At 39.1% G+C, this 15,354-nt stretch overlaps 1 protein-coding gene across 3 annotated transcripts in view; it reads right to left on the bottom strand.

Annotated features, from left to right (window-relative positions):
- Lrrc28 (leucine rich repeat containing 28) overlaps positions 1–15,354 on the bottom strand; it is a 118,234-nt gene that overhangs the window by 40,261 nt on the left and 62,619 nt on the right. For 2 of the 3 annotated variants that reach the window (XM_005381627.2, XM_013512542.1), the window contains exon 5: positions 6,167–6,373. The exons of the other annotated variant lie outside the window; for it this stretch is intronic. In XM_005381627.2, the coding sequence (XP_005381684.1) occupies positions 6,167–6,373 (207 nt within the window). The remainder of the gene's footprint in view (positions 1–6,166; positions 6,374–15,354) is intronic. 3 annotated transcript variants of the gene reach the window in all.

Below are 15,354 nucleotides of genomic sequence, written 5' to 3'. Positions count from 1 at the left end.
AGAAATTATTAACAGATACATGTATTGAAATATTATATGGTACCTTATAAATAAATACAATTTTTATGTTTCAGTTAAAAATAAATTTTAAAATGAATTGTCAGTTTCCACCTGGTTTTAATATTGGATTAAAGACAAAATAGTTTTACTGTGCAGACCTCAATTTTTTAGTTGAAAAATCATAAGCAGCACTTTCTAATTTTGCAAGCAAATATGAAAAATGCAAGAACAAGATGCAAAAGAAAAAAAATAAGTACAGTCAACACATTTGTACCTGTTTTATACCATTTACAATACAAGGTTTCAACATGTATCTGGAAAAATACCTGGGCGCTAGTTTCTAAAACAACACCACTCACTGGCTATAGCCTATCTTTTTCCTACACAAGGTATCCAATCCCTACGAAAGAAAAACTACTAGCATTACAAAAAACTAGCAGTCTCCTGCTGTGTGATCAAGGGTCAGTTTCATTCCCTCACCAATGCCAGTGTGCAATACAGCAGCAAAGGAGCTTCCATCTGTGGCATAAGTCCCGACACACAGAGTAACTTTCCCCACAAAGAGAAACATTTCACTACTAGAATCTGAGAGAAACAGCTAACTGTGACTGGGAGAGAAGTCCATTTATCTTTCTGTTAATACTGTCTACTGACTTTCAGGCTTACTTTGTGGTAGTTTAGTTTGTCAGACTATTCTGAAGGTCTCAGTGTCGTGTGCCAGGTGTTCTTGATTAAGAATTCAGTCACTATTTTCTGAATAAACATTCAATATAAATTCTACCTGGGCACACTTTTGTTTTTGTTTTTTTTTTTCTTAAACTACAGAATTTCTTGGAGACTAATAACTACAGCGTGCTCATCCCCAGCCAACTTGCGCACGGGCACCCTAACAATCCCTAAATCTATTATTCAACATTAAATCGGATGCAAATACTCCTGAATAATTGGGCTTATTAATTATGCAAGGAAAAGGAGGAGCACCTGGTTAAAAAAAAGAAAAAGAAAAGCCTTAGAGGGGAAAAAACCTTTTCTTTGTATTTCCCTACAATTTCAGAAGCCAAAAGGTGAGTCACAATTCTGTGAGCTTTTGGGCAACAGAGCTGTACTGACAGGAAATGAAGTTCAGAGACCTTAGCTAACTTTCCTAGCACCAGGCTCAAGAGACTCCTGTTTTCCCCCTCTGCCGACAGTCACAACTGTGACCAAAGCCCCTGCCCCTCATCTGTCACTCAGCTGTCACGGTACAGTACTCATAGGAGCATCCTTTTTGATGCATCTTTTCATCTGAAGAAGAACACAGTCAAAGTATCTTCATGGCTTTGACAGAATTACAAATGGTTTAAGGAGAACACACTCCGAGGGTTAATGGGTTCGACAGCATTGCAAGTGATTTAAATCACCCCATATAGTTTCTGAAGCTGTTTTTTGAAGCAGCCATAATCTGACATCTTTTAAGAAGACCATAAAAACTAGTTTCCTCCTAGACTAAATTTCTTTGGCAAGAAACTGAATTCAGTAAGTGGCTCCCAAAATAAGCTTCCCACCTCCTAGCACAGGCAGGGACACACTAGCACCCATTTCACACTGTTTTCAAGTTCCTATATTAGGCTCCTGGAACCATGGCTAAACATAGGAGCTTTGTAGTTTTGGAGAAATTGGGAAAGAGGGACAGTGTGCAGAGAATCTCCCAATGACTGTCCAGAGGTACCCACCCCGCTGCGTGTGAAGGTTCTAAGAACAGTTCGGTTCTATATGGAAGGGGAGGACCAGCAGTCACACGCTTCATCTGACTTTCTCCCAGACAGTTCTTAGCATTAGGTGTCTTGGTTTATCAAGAAGCTCAAAGAAAGATTTCAAGTACACAAACTTAACTACCTTCTTCCCAAAGACAACTGAATTCTCTTTTCATTCCTGCCTTTTATTCCTTTAAATTTTTTTTAAAAGTTGAAAATAAATAAATAAAAACAAACCAAACAACATGACTAAAGAGATTGCTCATATTTGGTACACTGCGGTTTCTCCATCCTCATGGGTGACCCTGCGTCCCGTCTCCTGAGGCCCTCTTTGGGTGACCTCACGTGGTAGCTCTTTAGTTGTCTCATCCAATTTTCTTCAAAGAGTATCCAATACATCCCAGGTAGCAAGGGCACCAGTGCATGTATTTGCTCCTTGGCCCTTTATCCTTCTCATTCTCAAAGAACCAAGCCTTCAACCAGGGCAGAACATTGCTTCAGGTAGGTTGCTATCTTTATCCTGGAAAATCATCACCCCTATCCTCTTGCTGGTATGCTCCTTTCCCTATTCCCAGCCTGTGTCCTGCTATGACAGTGAGCCTGGTAAGCTGGGGCAGTGCTCAGGGCAATGTGAAAGCTAGTTCCACATTTGAGGGCATTCATAGACCCAGGCCAGGGAGTTGTAGTTACTTCAACTGATAAGAGGTACTTCTTTCCTCAAAGCCCAGCACAGACCCTCTGATGCTATATTATCTGGTTCACTAGTGTTATGGTCTGTATCTAGATGTCCCCCCAAAGCCTAACACAGTCGTAAAAGGAGCTTTGCGGAGCTGGCTGGATCTAGAGTGTATGATGCTGGGACTAACGATGTAATGCCGGGATTGAGAGATTGGATTTGGAGAAATTGGGAATGAAGTTAGGATTAAGGACTTCATGGTATGAAGTTAGGATTAAGGACACCCCACCCTGGGTGTGAGTGCTACCTACCTTAAGGGTAGATAGCCTGGACAGGCTATAAGGGAAGGTTGTTTTTGCTGCTCCTTGTCACTAGCTGCTTCTTCACTACTTTGTTGCCTTCTGCCCACCATGAACTGTTTCTCCTCTGCGATGCCCCTCTACCATGCCACACTTCCTTGGAGCCAGCCAACTATGAACGGAAATCTCTAAAAACTGTGAACTAAATAAACCTTTCCTCCTTTAACTTTGGGTGTTGGGTATTTTGCCTTAGCAGTGAGAAAAGTAACTAAGACACCTAGACATAAAAAATTATTTTGTAATAATTGTATTCAACACTAAATATTGAGTTTAGAAGATGAGATGCTCACCTCCTTAGCCACGCCCCTAGCATTCAGCGTGGTGTATACAGAAGATAAGCAAGTAAACAGGTGAGAGTGCCAAGGCAGAAGAGCAGTCGGCTTACTCTATCCTCCACTAACAGTCATTTCCATCACCTGCACTGGCCACGGCAAGTCAGATGCCCTGCTGCTTGAGGGCCCGCATCGCTCCCAGGAACTGCAAAGAGTTAGTGGTCAGGTTCTGAGGAGAACACATTCTGTGTATTCTTCCAATACCATCACCACCACAGAACCTGCTTGACTCTTCGCTACTAAGATAAAGGCAGGAATGGTGGCAAATGACCAAGAGAACGAAGAACAAGGGCTGACAGTGAGACAGGGAGAGGTAGCGAAGGGGGAAGGCACGCAAACTGGCCATTTGACTTAAAAAGTGGAAGTCTGTGGGATTCGAAACAGCGTGAGGGTTGTAGAGCTAGATAGTAGTATTTCTGGCTACCAGACGTAAGAACAAAGCTGGGGATCAAGCTCTGGGAGGCTGGATGAAGCCGGCAGCTGTGTGAGTGCGGTAGAGTACAGATAAAGAGTATGTAACAAAGCGTTGGAACAAAAAGACAAGGAAAATGAGGTTGTGAGGACAACTTCAAAATCGAGGAACCAGAGGCTTTGTGGAAACTGGACGGGGCCAGGCAAAGTAAGAAGAAGAACTGCTAGCATCAAGAACGACCTAGATAACAGGTCTGGTCAGTGGTTCTGAAAGATTTCTGTTGCTGAAGGTCTGGCGCTAGGCAACAAGGAAGCAAGTAACTGAGAGCACCTGACTGATACACAGAGGAGGAGGAAGAGCACGAGCCGGGGCTGCCAGGAAAATGGAGAGATGGACGACACGGAGGCCACTCAGTGCCCTTAGGAGTATTTGAACGCAAAATGGCGGAGCCATGTTGGGTATTGGAGCTGGCCGCACAACTAGAAAGATGCTTAGAATGGTCCAGCCCTGTTCCCAAATAAAGTCCTCTCGCAGAGACCCTGCCTAGAGTACGAAGACAGCACGGCAAGGTGGAAAACGTGTGCGATTTAGAGGCAAGCAAAGTCTAAACTCAATTCTGTCTCTTACAAGCTGTGATTTGGGGCAGGTTATTTAACTACTCTGACCCTCTATTTCCTCTTTTGAACAATTACGCTGTAGACAGCATAATTGGGTTTTGCAAGAGATTTTCTCATAAGGTCTTGTAGTAATTAAATTAGAGAGTAAACAGAATATTTGGCCAGACCCAGTGTTCAATAAGAGAAAGGTATTGATTATTATTCTTGTAAATAGTCATAGTAATGTACTGTGTGTCGAAACACTCCTTACACATATGATTTATAAGAATAATAATAATTATTGTTATTACTACTATTATTATTATTATAGCATTGGCAACCCTAGACTTAACAAGCTAATCTGTTTCTGGTAACATGTGAAAATCAAACCATAAGATAACATGGTTTAAAAAAGACTTTTCAGCTTTTCCCCAAACTCTGCTGCTATGCCAGTAAGTTGATGCCACACAAATCAAACAATCATATCTTTATCTTCTTCCCTCCCTCTTTTCCTTCATCTTTGCCTCCCTTCATTTATGACCAGCACTGACTGTGCCACCCTGGAAAGCACCTGGTACAGGCCCCGTTTTCATTTTCTGTAGGAAGCGGTACACAGGTGTGGGTGATTAGCATGGGGTGGAGGATGTTCTGAATTTGAGAGAAAGGGTAAGGGAAGGGAGAAGCCGGACGTGGGAATCAGCATGTCGTATACTCTTATTTGAGAGTTACCCACATTTGTGCAGGGCTTTATAACCTTATCCATAAACTGTCACATTAAACAGGGTAACAGCCTCATGTCTGGCTTACAGAAAAGAAAATGAAGCTCTGAGGGCTTCTAGTGATTTGCTGCAGGCCATACACTGTTCAGCGGTAGCACCCGCCTAGAACCTGGATCTCTGCATTTGTGAGCCACAGCTTGCTCATTAAAATTGTTCTGTAACCTCCAGGTTAGTGCAGCAGGTCCATTTATTCCTAAAAATACATTTATATTTGATGTTCTTTTTACTCAAAAGCTCGAAGTTCTTAGGTACCTTGCTCTTGGAATGGCTTTATTTGATTTTGTTAATATGATGAGTTTTGAATTTATACAGGGAAAAGTGGTCTCCTTAAATCCAACAATTACTATGTAAATTGATTTTAACATCCTCAGTATTTTAAAGTTCTCATGGAGAAATTTAAAATGAAAATAATATGTGCAATATATTATGTTAGAAAATATTTCCTTTCAGGGACTAGTAAATTATTCACTTCAGTGCCCGCAGAGATAAATTATTCATTACCAAAATGCTTTTTATGAGTAAAATCATATGGTGCTTATTTGACAGTTTAGGGTTCTATGGGACTTCACGTTTCAATTTTTTTAAATTGGAACTTTTGTTTCTTACAAGTTAAGAAAATAATTCAGTTCTATGTGAAATAAATGCTCTATTAAAAGTTTATATTTTTTGACAAAAGGTATGTTCAAAGGAGCCAACTATAGAAATCTATACTGGACAATACGTTATTTATTATCCAGGGCGACATTTCAAGCTCAGCAGGCAGTTCCAGCGCTTTAGCGTCACTGAAGTGTTGTAGGCAGATTATGTGACAATGGTAGTTACTGGGATGCTCCCCACCCACTTTGCTAGATGGAAGCTGACATCTAAGTAGATGCATTTGTACCAGAAGCTCTCTTCTTGCTTGATACCATATCAAATTTATAGTTACAAACATACACTTTGTTTGTCCCTAAAGAAACTAATTTTGGCACTGATTTTTTTTTAAAAAAAGCTATGAAATGCCTAATTGAAGTAAATTTCATTTGTCATCAGGGAATGATGCTTTGTTCACTACAAAAATGAGCTAAGTGAAGCTTCTTCCATCTAAACAGAAAGAAACAAATTGATCCCAGTCAAAGAAACAGAGCTGAGGGCTGGGGATGTAACTCAGGGCTAGAGTCCTTTTCTAGCATGCGTGAGGCCCTGGTTCCATCCCCAGTACTTTAAGGAAAAAAAGAATGTTTTTTCCCCATTGTATTCTTTTGAGGTCTTACTTTACCATGTACACACAATCACTTACCGAGGGGCAGAAATGCGAGACGGTTTCCAGCCATGGAGAGCTCGTTGAGGCTGGGCAGCTGGCAGAGGTGGCGAGGCACATGCCATAGCCGGTTGCGGTCCACAGTGAGGTACTGCAGAGAAAGGCACAGGTGAAGCCTCTCGGGTAAAGTTAGCAAACGATTGGTAGAAATGTCTAGTGTCTGCAGCTCCTTCAAATCGCCAACCTCTACAACCAAAATCAAAATGAAGATGAATTGCATCCCGATAGACTTCGGCAAAGAAAATAAAACAAATTAATGCTGTAACAGCTCAGCTAAATGAAAGCAGTAGCTGGAACTATTTCCATAAACACAAATGCAGAAACACTGAATTCAGGGCTAGTGTTCAAGTACTCTAGCTTCAGTGAGGGTCTTTACTTTGGCCAGTCATAAAATTTCTAAAGTCGGGAAAATGGAGGAAGGGGAGACACAAAGCAATGAATGTGAACTACAAATCTGTCACTAATAAATCAAAAGTCATTGCTAAAGTGAGAAAACAATGATTACAGCCAATTCAAGGTCCCTGGTTTCTGCTATTCGATTTATTCTCTGTCTGAACAGCTAATAGGAGATTTGTAAGTTATAGCATCCAAGCAAATACAAAGTGTCCATGTGAACTAGACACAAGATTTCTGATTTAAGAACTAGGGTGTCTTCTGGAAATTTCCACCATAGTAAAGTTTCTTTTAAGATGAAATTATCGTACAAAACGTCTTTCGGAACTGTCTACCAGCTGGCTCATTTGAAGATTCGCTTGACGTGTTTGCATCGTATTAAGATTTCGTTTAGTTCCACCCAAATTAAACGCTTTCCTTCGTCCCAGCTCCTCACCACCAGTGTCTACAGTTGCATTCTGTTCCATAGTGAAGACAAGCATGTGCTTGCCAAACCATTAAGTGTTGAGAGGACATTGGGAAGTTCTTTACAAGGAACGTGGTCTTCCCCAGGGAACACTGTCATTTTAGGGGAGAGGCATTTACTCTGCCCCAGGACCAAACATTCTACTCCAGGCTCTGCCTGTTTCTTCTCCACCACGGACACTAGGTGTTAAAGACCACGATGATGTCCCCTACTGCCCTGCTCCAACCCTGACCCCTTTCGGTTAAGCCTTCCATCCTACCAATGGACTGTACCTTCCAGGGCACATTCTAGTTGGGTTAGGGCTTGGGGTGGGCATTAGCAGTGTCTTCTCTATTGGACAGAGACCACTGTGGCCTGCAAAACCTGAAAATACTTATAATCTAGCCATTTATAGAAGACACTTTCTGTCTTTGCTATATACTTAATGTAAGTTAAGAGCATTTTTTTTGTCTTTTTGAGACAGGGTCTTGCCATGCAGTTCAGGGTGGCCTTGAGCTCACTTTGTAGCCCAGGCTGGCCTTGAACTCACAATGATCCTCCTGCCTCAGCCTCCTGAGCGCTGGGATTACAGGCGTGTGCTACCACGCCTGATTTAAGAGCATTCTTCATAACTAGTGCTTAAAAAATAAAAATAATATAAGTGCAAGACAAACTAATTTCTAGTTCCCTAAATTTTCAAATCCCCAAATAAGTGAAATTGAAGCAACACATTTCTAAATAAACCTCAAGTAAAAGACACTGCAAGGAAAATTAGAAGATATTTTTGATCAAATAAAAACAACCAACAGGAGATATCAAAATCGATGGGATACAGTAAGGGAAGTGGTAAGTGGGAGATTTTAAAGCTTTAAATGCCTATATTAGGAAGAAAGTTCTCAAATTCATTTTTTTGGTGGGGGGCTACCGGGAATCCATCTCAGGATCTTGTGCTTGCCAGGTAGGTGCTTGTGCCACTGAGCTAGATCCCTGGCCCTCAAATTCATTTCTTAGCCTTCCACTTTGAGAAAGAAGAGAAAGTAGGAAAAATGGAACACACAGAAAGCAGAAAAGAGGAAATGACAACCAGTAGAGAGCAATGAAATAGAAATTGAAAACACATCATTTAAAAATCAATAAAAATAAAAGTTCTTTCTTAAGGGATAAAAGTTGACAAACTTTTAGCTAGGCTGACCTAAAGGAATGGAATGAATAGAGAAAAAACGCAGACTGCCAAACTTGGAAACAAAAAAAGGGGTATCGCATTAACTTTTTTGCAAGTTTTTTTTTATTTTAAAGAGAATAGAAAATAAGAAAAAACCAATAACAACGATACACAATTTCAAAACAAGATAGGAAATTAACAATGGTTGTTATTATATTGCATGTTGTTATCTTCAGAGTAGTTGCTCAGGTTACCAGATATAGGCATGCAAATCTGATCGAACAATTAAGCATTAATTGTTTTTTTCAATAAACCAATAGAACTTAGTAGTACAATTATGGCAGTACTATGGAAACTGGTGTGGAGATTCCTCAAAAAATTAAAAATAAAAATTCTATTTGACTCAGCTACTCCCTTCTAGGTATCCCCTCAAAAGAGTTAAAGTCATCACATTACAGGAATATATACATACCAAAGTGCACAGCAACACAATGTGTAATAACTAGATCTGTAAACAGTGTATTATCCATTGATAGATGAATGGATAAAGAAAAGGTGGTATTTATACACAGTGGAGTACTATTCTGCCACAAAGGAAGACAAATTTGAGGCATTCATCGGTAAATGGATGCAGCTTGAAAAAATAATGTTAAGTGAAATCAGTCAAGCTGGGGATATAGCTCAGTGGCACAGAGCCTGCCTGGCAAGAGGTCACGAGTTCGATTCCCGGTACCAAAAAAAAAAGAAGAAAGAAAGAAATCAGAAACACAAGCTTAAGTAGTCCATGGTTTCTCTTATGGGAAACATATACACAGAGTCCACCAAAAAATGTATACACAGTTCAGAAAAAGAAAAATAGCATGATGCTTTTTAACAGATGGTGTCGCCTTTATATGGGGAGTCCTAAAGGATGTCATATATCACAGAAAACACACTACAATGGCGGTCCATAGAGAAGAAACTGAAAATGCATGTGCAGCAATCTCAATGACCAAGGTTACCCAAGCAGCAGTTCTACGTACTAATAAATATCTGTAAGCTAATGCCCACCAGTCTGAGCACCTATGGTAATTGTAGAGGGCAAAGGTAGCTTGTGTTAATCTCATGATGTCTCAATAAATTTAGTATTAAAGGGGGCTGGGGATTTAGCTCAGCGGCACAGTGCCTGCCTGGCAAGCACGACGTCGTGAGTTCGATTCCCGGTACCGGAAAAAAACAAAACAAACAAACAAACAAAAATTTAGTATTAAAATATTTATATGAGTTTTTTTCCCTCGAAGGGTATATATATTTTTTGGCAGACTCTGCAGATAGATAGATACATAGACATATAGATACATAGATACATAGATAGATAGATAATTGATGGAGGGAGACAGAGAGAAAGAGAAACAGAAGATAGATAAACAGGAAGCAAGAAATTCAGATAATTATTCTGTTGTTTCAAAAATATTTGAAGATAAACGCTGACTTATACCGCTAGTTTCTTTTGTTCATTGAAAAACAAGTTTTGTCCTTTTATTTGTTTCTTCTTGGTAAGAGAGAATCTTTTTTTGTTTATGACATGTACTCTGAGTAACATTTTGGCCATTTGTTTTAAGATCATGATAGACAATATATTAACCATCATTATTCTCTAATTATTTTATGTTTTGTTTTATTTTTTCACAGAAATAAGAATGTTTTTATATTATTATCTACTTGTATTATATTGAAATAATTTTTTAAAACTATAGCAATAAAAAATTACAAGAGGATATCATGAACAAATTTATTCTGACAAATCGGCAACTTTGATGAAATGAACATGTTTCTGCTCACCAAATCTAGTGGAAGAAATCGTTGGAAATGTCACAGATACTGAAAAAATAAACTCATAACTTTAAATCTTTCCACAAAGGAAAGCCCAGGTCCAGGTGGCTTTTCCATTCTATTAAATATTTGTTTCACTAAGTATTTATAAAAAATAAATAATACCAATTCTTCACAAACTTTTTCAGAACTCAGGGAGTAAACTTCCCAACTCCATCTATGAAACCAGCATTACCTTACTGAAGCCAAACAAAAAATATGCAAAGAAAGGAAGTCATTAGGGATGGACAACCTTCATGAACAGAAATGCAAAAAATCCTTACAATATTACCAAATAGAAGACCGAAACACATAAACATAATTGTACATAATGAACAAGTGGGACTGATGCCAGGGCTATAAGGCTGGTCAAACTTGAAAAATTAATCAGTGCACTAATACGCTCATAGAATAAGGACAAAAATCTGAACAATCATCTCTGTAGATGCAGAAAAAAATATTTCTCAAAATGCAACATCCAGTCATGATAAAAACTTCTCAACAAACTAAGAACAAAAGTGACTCCTTAATCCACTCAGGGGAATCTACGAAACACCCAGAGCCGAGACTGTACGTCCTGGGGACAGACAATGACTTCTCCCTTAGATCAGGAGCCAGGTAGCGAGGCCGCCCCTCTCCATCGCCCCTCAACGTGTGGTGGAGGTTCCAACAATGGCAATACGGAAAACACAAACAGGAAGCATCAAAAATGGGAAGGAGGGAGAAAAGCTTTCTTTATTCGTAGTTGACGCGGTGCTTAGAAAATTCCAAGGGCTTCACAACTATTCAGACTAACAAACGAGACTCACAAGATTTCTGGGTACAAGATCAACATTGAAAAATCAATTATATTTCTGCACACCAGGAAAAACAATTTAGAAATGAAATTTCAAAAATAATAATAGGGAGATTTTGGGAGGTGTTGGAAATCTTAGGTATCTTGATTGTGCTGGTGACTGCATGACTGTAACCCAGAAGGGTGAATTTTCCTATACGTTAAAATAAAACAGTAACTCAAGAATTATCTTCCTAAATGTTTAAAATAGCATGTGTTGTTTATTAAAGCAAAACTTAAAAAAATTCCACATAGTGATTACCTGAGCCTTATAAAGAAGTGCAATAGTTATTTTTGGTATAAATTCACATAATTGAATCAATTTCTTAACTATTTTTATTTCTAATACAGCATTACTTGTATTTTTCCAAAAACTCTTTTTTCAATATAGTTTTGCAGTTCTTTTTAATGTGTCTATATTTTATCACCAATAAATTTAATATTACTGAAATCTTCATAAATATTTATTGCCATGTCACCTTCAAATTAGTGTAGTATTACTGACATCAAGTCACAACACATTTGTTTTGGAGTCCTGGTAGAATCCTACTCATTTCAGCAGGGTCTCCTGGTTACCACACGTCTCTCCTGCTCTACTTCCTTGGAAATAAACAGCACTTTGTATACCTTATTTCCTTAATGTCCCCGGAATAATCCTAACTTCACAGTTATGGACACTGTTTATTTTTATGCTAAATATATAATACCCTAAGACTTCTCAGCTACTCATACAGTATTCTGAAAATTATTTCATTATTGTCACATAGTAATTACTTTGACTAAGCATAAAAATAACATTAGGGTACCAATTTCAAAAGAAAAAACACCAAGTCCCCGTTAAATCATCATTCTGGATGATGTACACTGACCTAACCTAGAATTTAAATGGAATGGGAAGGAAGCCACCCACTCCAAGCCAAGCCGGTGACCACAGAGTCAATAACAAGGCTTGCTATTTTCAAGCTCTGCCTCTTTCCGGTACCACTAAAAACAGCTCTAATTTAAGCTCCAAAGCACTCCTGGCTACGGAGAACACACAAAGAAAAAAAATACATTTCAATGCCAAACTGCATTCTCTATACAGTAAAATCATCGCTTTGTATTCCTTTGCTTTCTCTGGATGGGGCTGTAGAAGGTACATAATCTGTTATATAGAAATAGGTTCAACCCCCAAATCCTGTCATTTATTATGAGTTGTGCAACTTTGGGTTGGTCAGTTATTGACATCACTGGCTTGTTGCAGGCAAGCAAGCAAACAAACAAACGAAAAGCATCTGTAAAAAAAGAGATAAGACCAGACAGAATAACTCTACCTCAAGAGGGTTAATAATGTGAGCACATAAAATGTACCATAAAATTAAATTCAATACTACATGCCAGAAAAATGTTTCTTTCTAATTTTCACTTCATCATACTATACAATATTCCAAATGTAAGTACTGAATATAAATTCCCTTATAATTGATGTAGTTTTATCATGGAAACAACTAAAACACACACACTCTGGCTACCAGAGAAGGACTCTTAGGAGATGGACAGTTCTCAAACCCTGGGCAGGACTAGCTTTCTCAGATTCAATTGAAGCAGCAGTCTATCTGGACAGAGGCCAACGATGCCACATATAAAGTTCACCGCAATCATCAAACAATACAACCTTCAGACACTACTTGTAACAACTGGGAGAAAAATCCCAGATACAGTCTAAAGTTATTTAAACAACAACAAAATACAAAATTCATACATCCTTACAAAAGAGTTTAACCTACTTCTCTGACATAAGAATTAAAATGCTTTAGCACTTTAATGTACAACATGCATCAATTAACAATTCAGATATATCCTGAGAAATGTACCATTAGGCAATTTTGCCCCGTGGACATCACAGAGTGCATCGAACGTAGAGTAGAGCTGATTACACACTTAGGCTATGTGGTGCAGACCACTGTTCCTAGGCTACAGCTTGTGCAGCACGTCCCCGTGTTAAGTGTCGTAGGCAACTGTAACACCATGGGAGTGGCTACAATGTCACTAGGCCGTGGGACATTTTCAGCTCCATTTCCATCTTGTGGGGCCACTGGTACCTATGCAGCGCGCTCTTGATGGAAAAGTCTGTATGCAGCCCATGACTATGGTTGTATTTTAAATCCAGACTGCTCCCTCTGCAAAGAAGCAGCCTGTCCCACAAATGGCCTGACCTCTGCACATCTTTAAAGCAAGAATATATACAAGTGGTGGGGAAAAACAATACGGACAGCTGTTACAAACCAGAAATTGTGAGCAATTATTGAATATGGAAAGGAAAAAGAAAACACTGGACTAGAGGAGAAAGGCGAATCCTTATAGAAAAAGATGTACTTAACTGCAAAGCAAGGGAACACCGAAGCTCAAAAAATGATTCTGCAGGACATATCGATGCACCGATATGGCTCGGTTGTAGATTGCTTGGTTCACACAGAGGAACCCCTGAATTTATGCTTGGTACCTCAGAGTAAACAAATACCCTAAGAAATCTTAAAAATTCTCAGAGAGAAAGCAAAACAGTAAAAATGAAACAGCTAACTCTACAGAGGACACTGTTGGTGCTCACCGTCAACACTGCCCTCTAATCACACAGCACTGCGACCCTCAAGTCTTCATTTCTCCCTCGCAGTCATGTACAACCACGGAAATGTGAGCCCACACCTGGCTTTACGGTTGGGCCAACTCTGGCTATGAGTAAGTTTTTGTCCCCTTGCCCCAGATTATTCAAGGGCTGAGTGTGTGACCCAGATCAGGCCACTGAAAATGACGCAGAATAACACTTCCACTGACTGAGGCTCCACACATGCACTTGCTAGGTCAGAGGAAGCCTTAAAAACATGGGAGGATTTGGAGTATACCGTGCATGTAATTTATCTAAAAAAATTTATATACTAACTCTGAATGAGGTATTAGGATGAGGAATATAAAATAGAAAAAATGGTAAACACGGTATAGAATACAATGAATTAGATAAAATGTGTGCTCTGTGTGAATAAGGACAGTAGGAACTTTTAAATCAAATATTAAGTTTTTTTTTTTAAAAAGAGAGACATAGCATATATAAAATCCTGAATTTAAGTAATATAAATTACTCCAAGGAAACACAGACAGGTACAACAGAATGAAGATTAAACGGAGAAGTACAAATTTTTTCCTTGGAAAGGGAAGGTAGAAAAGGATGGGAACAAAATTACCTAGCTGAGGAATATAGTTAATGTTTATGGTCAAAAGGATGTAAGTTTAATTAGGATTAAGAATGTGAAAGTAACTAGCAGCATAATCCAAAAGTGTGGTAGAAGTGGCAATAGGGAAAAGAAAGTAACAGGAATTCTATTATGCAACATGAAGAGAAAAATCCAACAGAGAACACAAAACAAGACGAGAGAAATAAACTCAAGTATACCAGTAACAGTATATTTACCTCAAATCCAGTGTGTCTAATTGGTTTTAAAAACTCAGCTAGCTAGGTAATTTTGCAACTTTTGTATACTTAATGCTTGAAGAACAAATAATATGGGATTCTAATCTGCTCAGACTTTCAATTATTTTATTTTATTTTATTTTTTATGTATATTTTTTCCGATACCAGGAATCAAACTCACAACCTCACACTTGCCAGGCAGGTACTGTGCCACTGAGCTAAATCTCCAGCCCCTAATTATTTTAAAATGGATCGTAATGATTTAAAAGATATACAATCCCTTACAGAAGTCCCTAAAAATATGGGGAAAAAAAGATACTGAGGAGTTTGAGCAAAATAGTATGGAACTGGCATAATAAGAGACAAAAACATCATTCCAATAAGAATACAAATAGCTCCAAAGTACAGTAGTCCTGATACAATTAGGAAGCAGAGATCAGAATCTGACACAGCTGGAGCAGCTGGAACCTGAGGAGCAGTACATAAAAGAAAAAGGAGTGATGGGGAAATGAGGCGGTAGAAGACTAAGTAGGTGGCACGCAGGAGTACTTGGCTCAGGGCAAGGTAAGAAAACCGCAGCGCTACTACAGAGTTACAGAGTTGCCTGTGAATACAGATAGCCGCTTTCAAGCAGCCCTGGAGGACACGGGAATCCTAACCAAACCAGAGTAAAGAAACCTTGTTAATAACCCCAATATCCAACTGAGACACCAGAAGAAGCCTTCCCATAAGAATCACATCCTACAGTCAGACCTATTCTAAGCCCACCCCGACAACACTCTGGAAAATTCCTCAGGTCTTCCACAATTAGTATTGTGTAACATAAAGTAAAGTCAATCCTGAACAAGTTCAAAGTAATTGGTGGAAATGAATCACCTAGAAGAACTCATACTAACACTCTGCAGAGGAAGACAAAGGAATCTAGAGGCCCACAGTGCTTACTAAAGAAGAAGAAAGAAGGAGGAAGGAGGAAGGAGGGAGGAGGAGGGAGGAGGGAGGAGGGAGAAGGGAGAAGAGGAAGAGGGAGGAGGAGGAGGAG

The sequence above is a fragment of the Chinchilla lanigera genome, unplaced genomic scaffold (assembly GCF_000276665.1).
Source record: "Chinchilla lanigera isolate Chin_1 unplaced genomic scaffold, ChiLan1.0 scaffold00015, whole genome shotgun sequence".
Lineage (NCBI taxonomy): Eukaryota > Metazoa > Chordata > Mammalia > Rodentia > Chinchillidae > Chinchilla > Chinchilla lanigera.
This window is presented reverse-complemented; position numbering and strand designations above follow the sequence as displayed.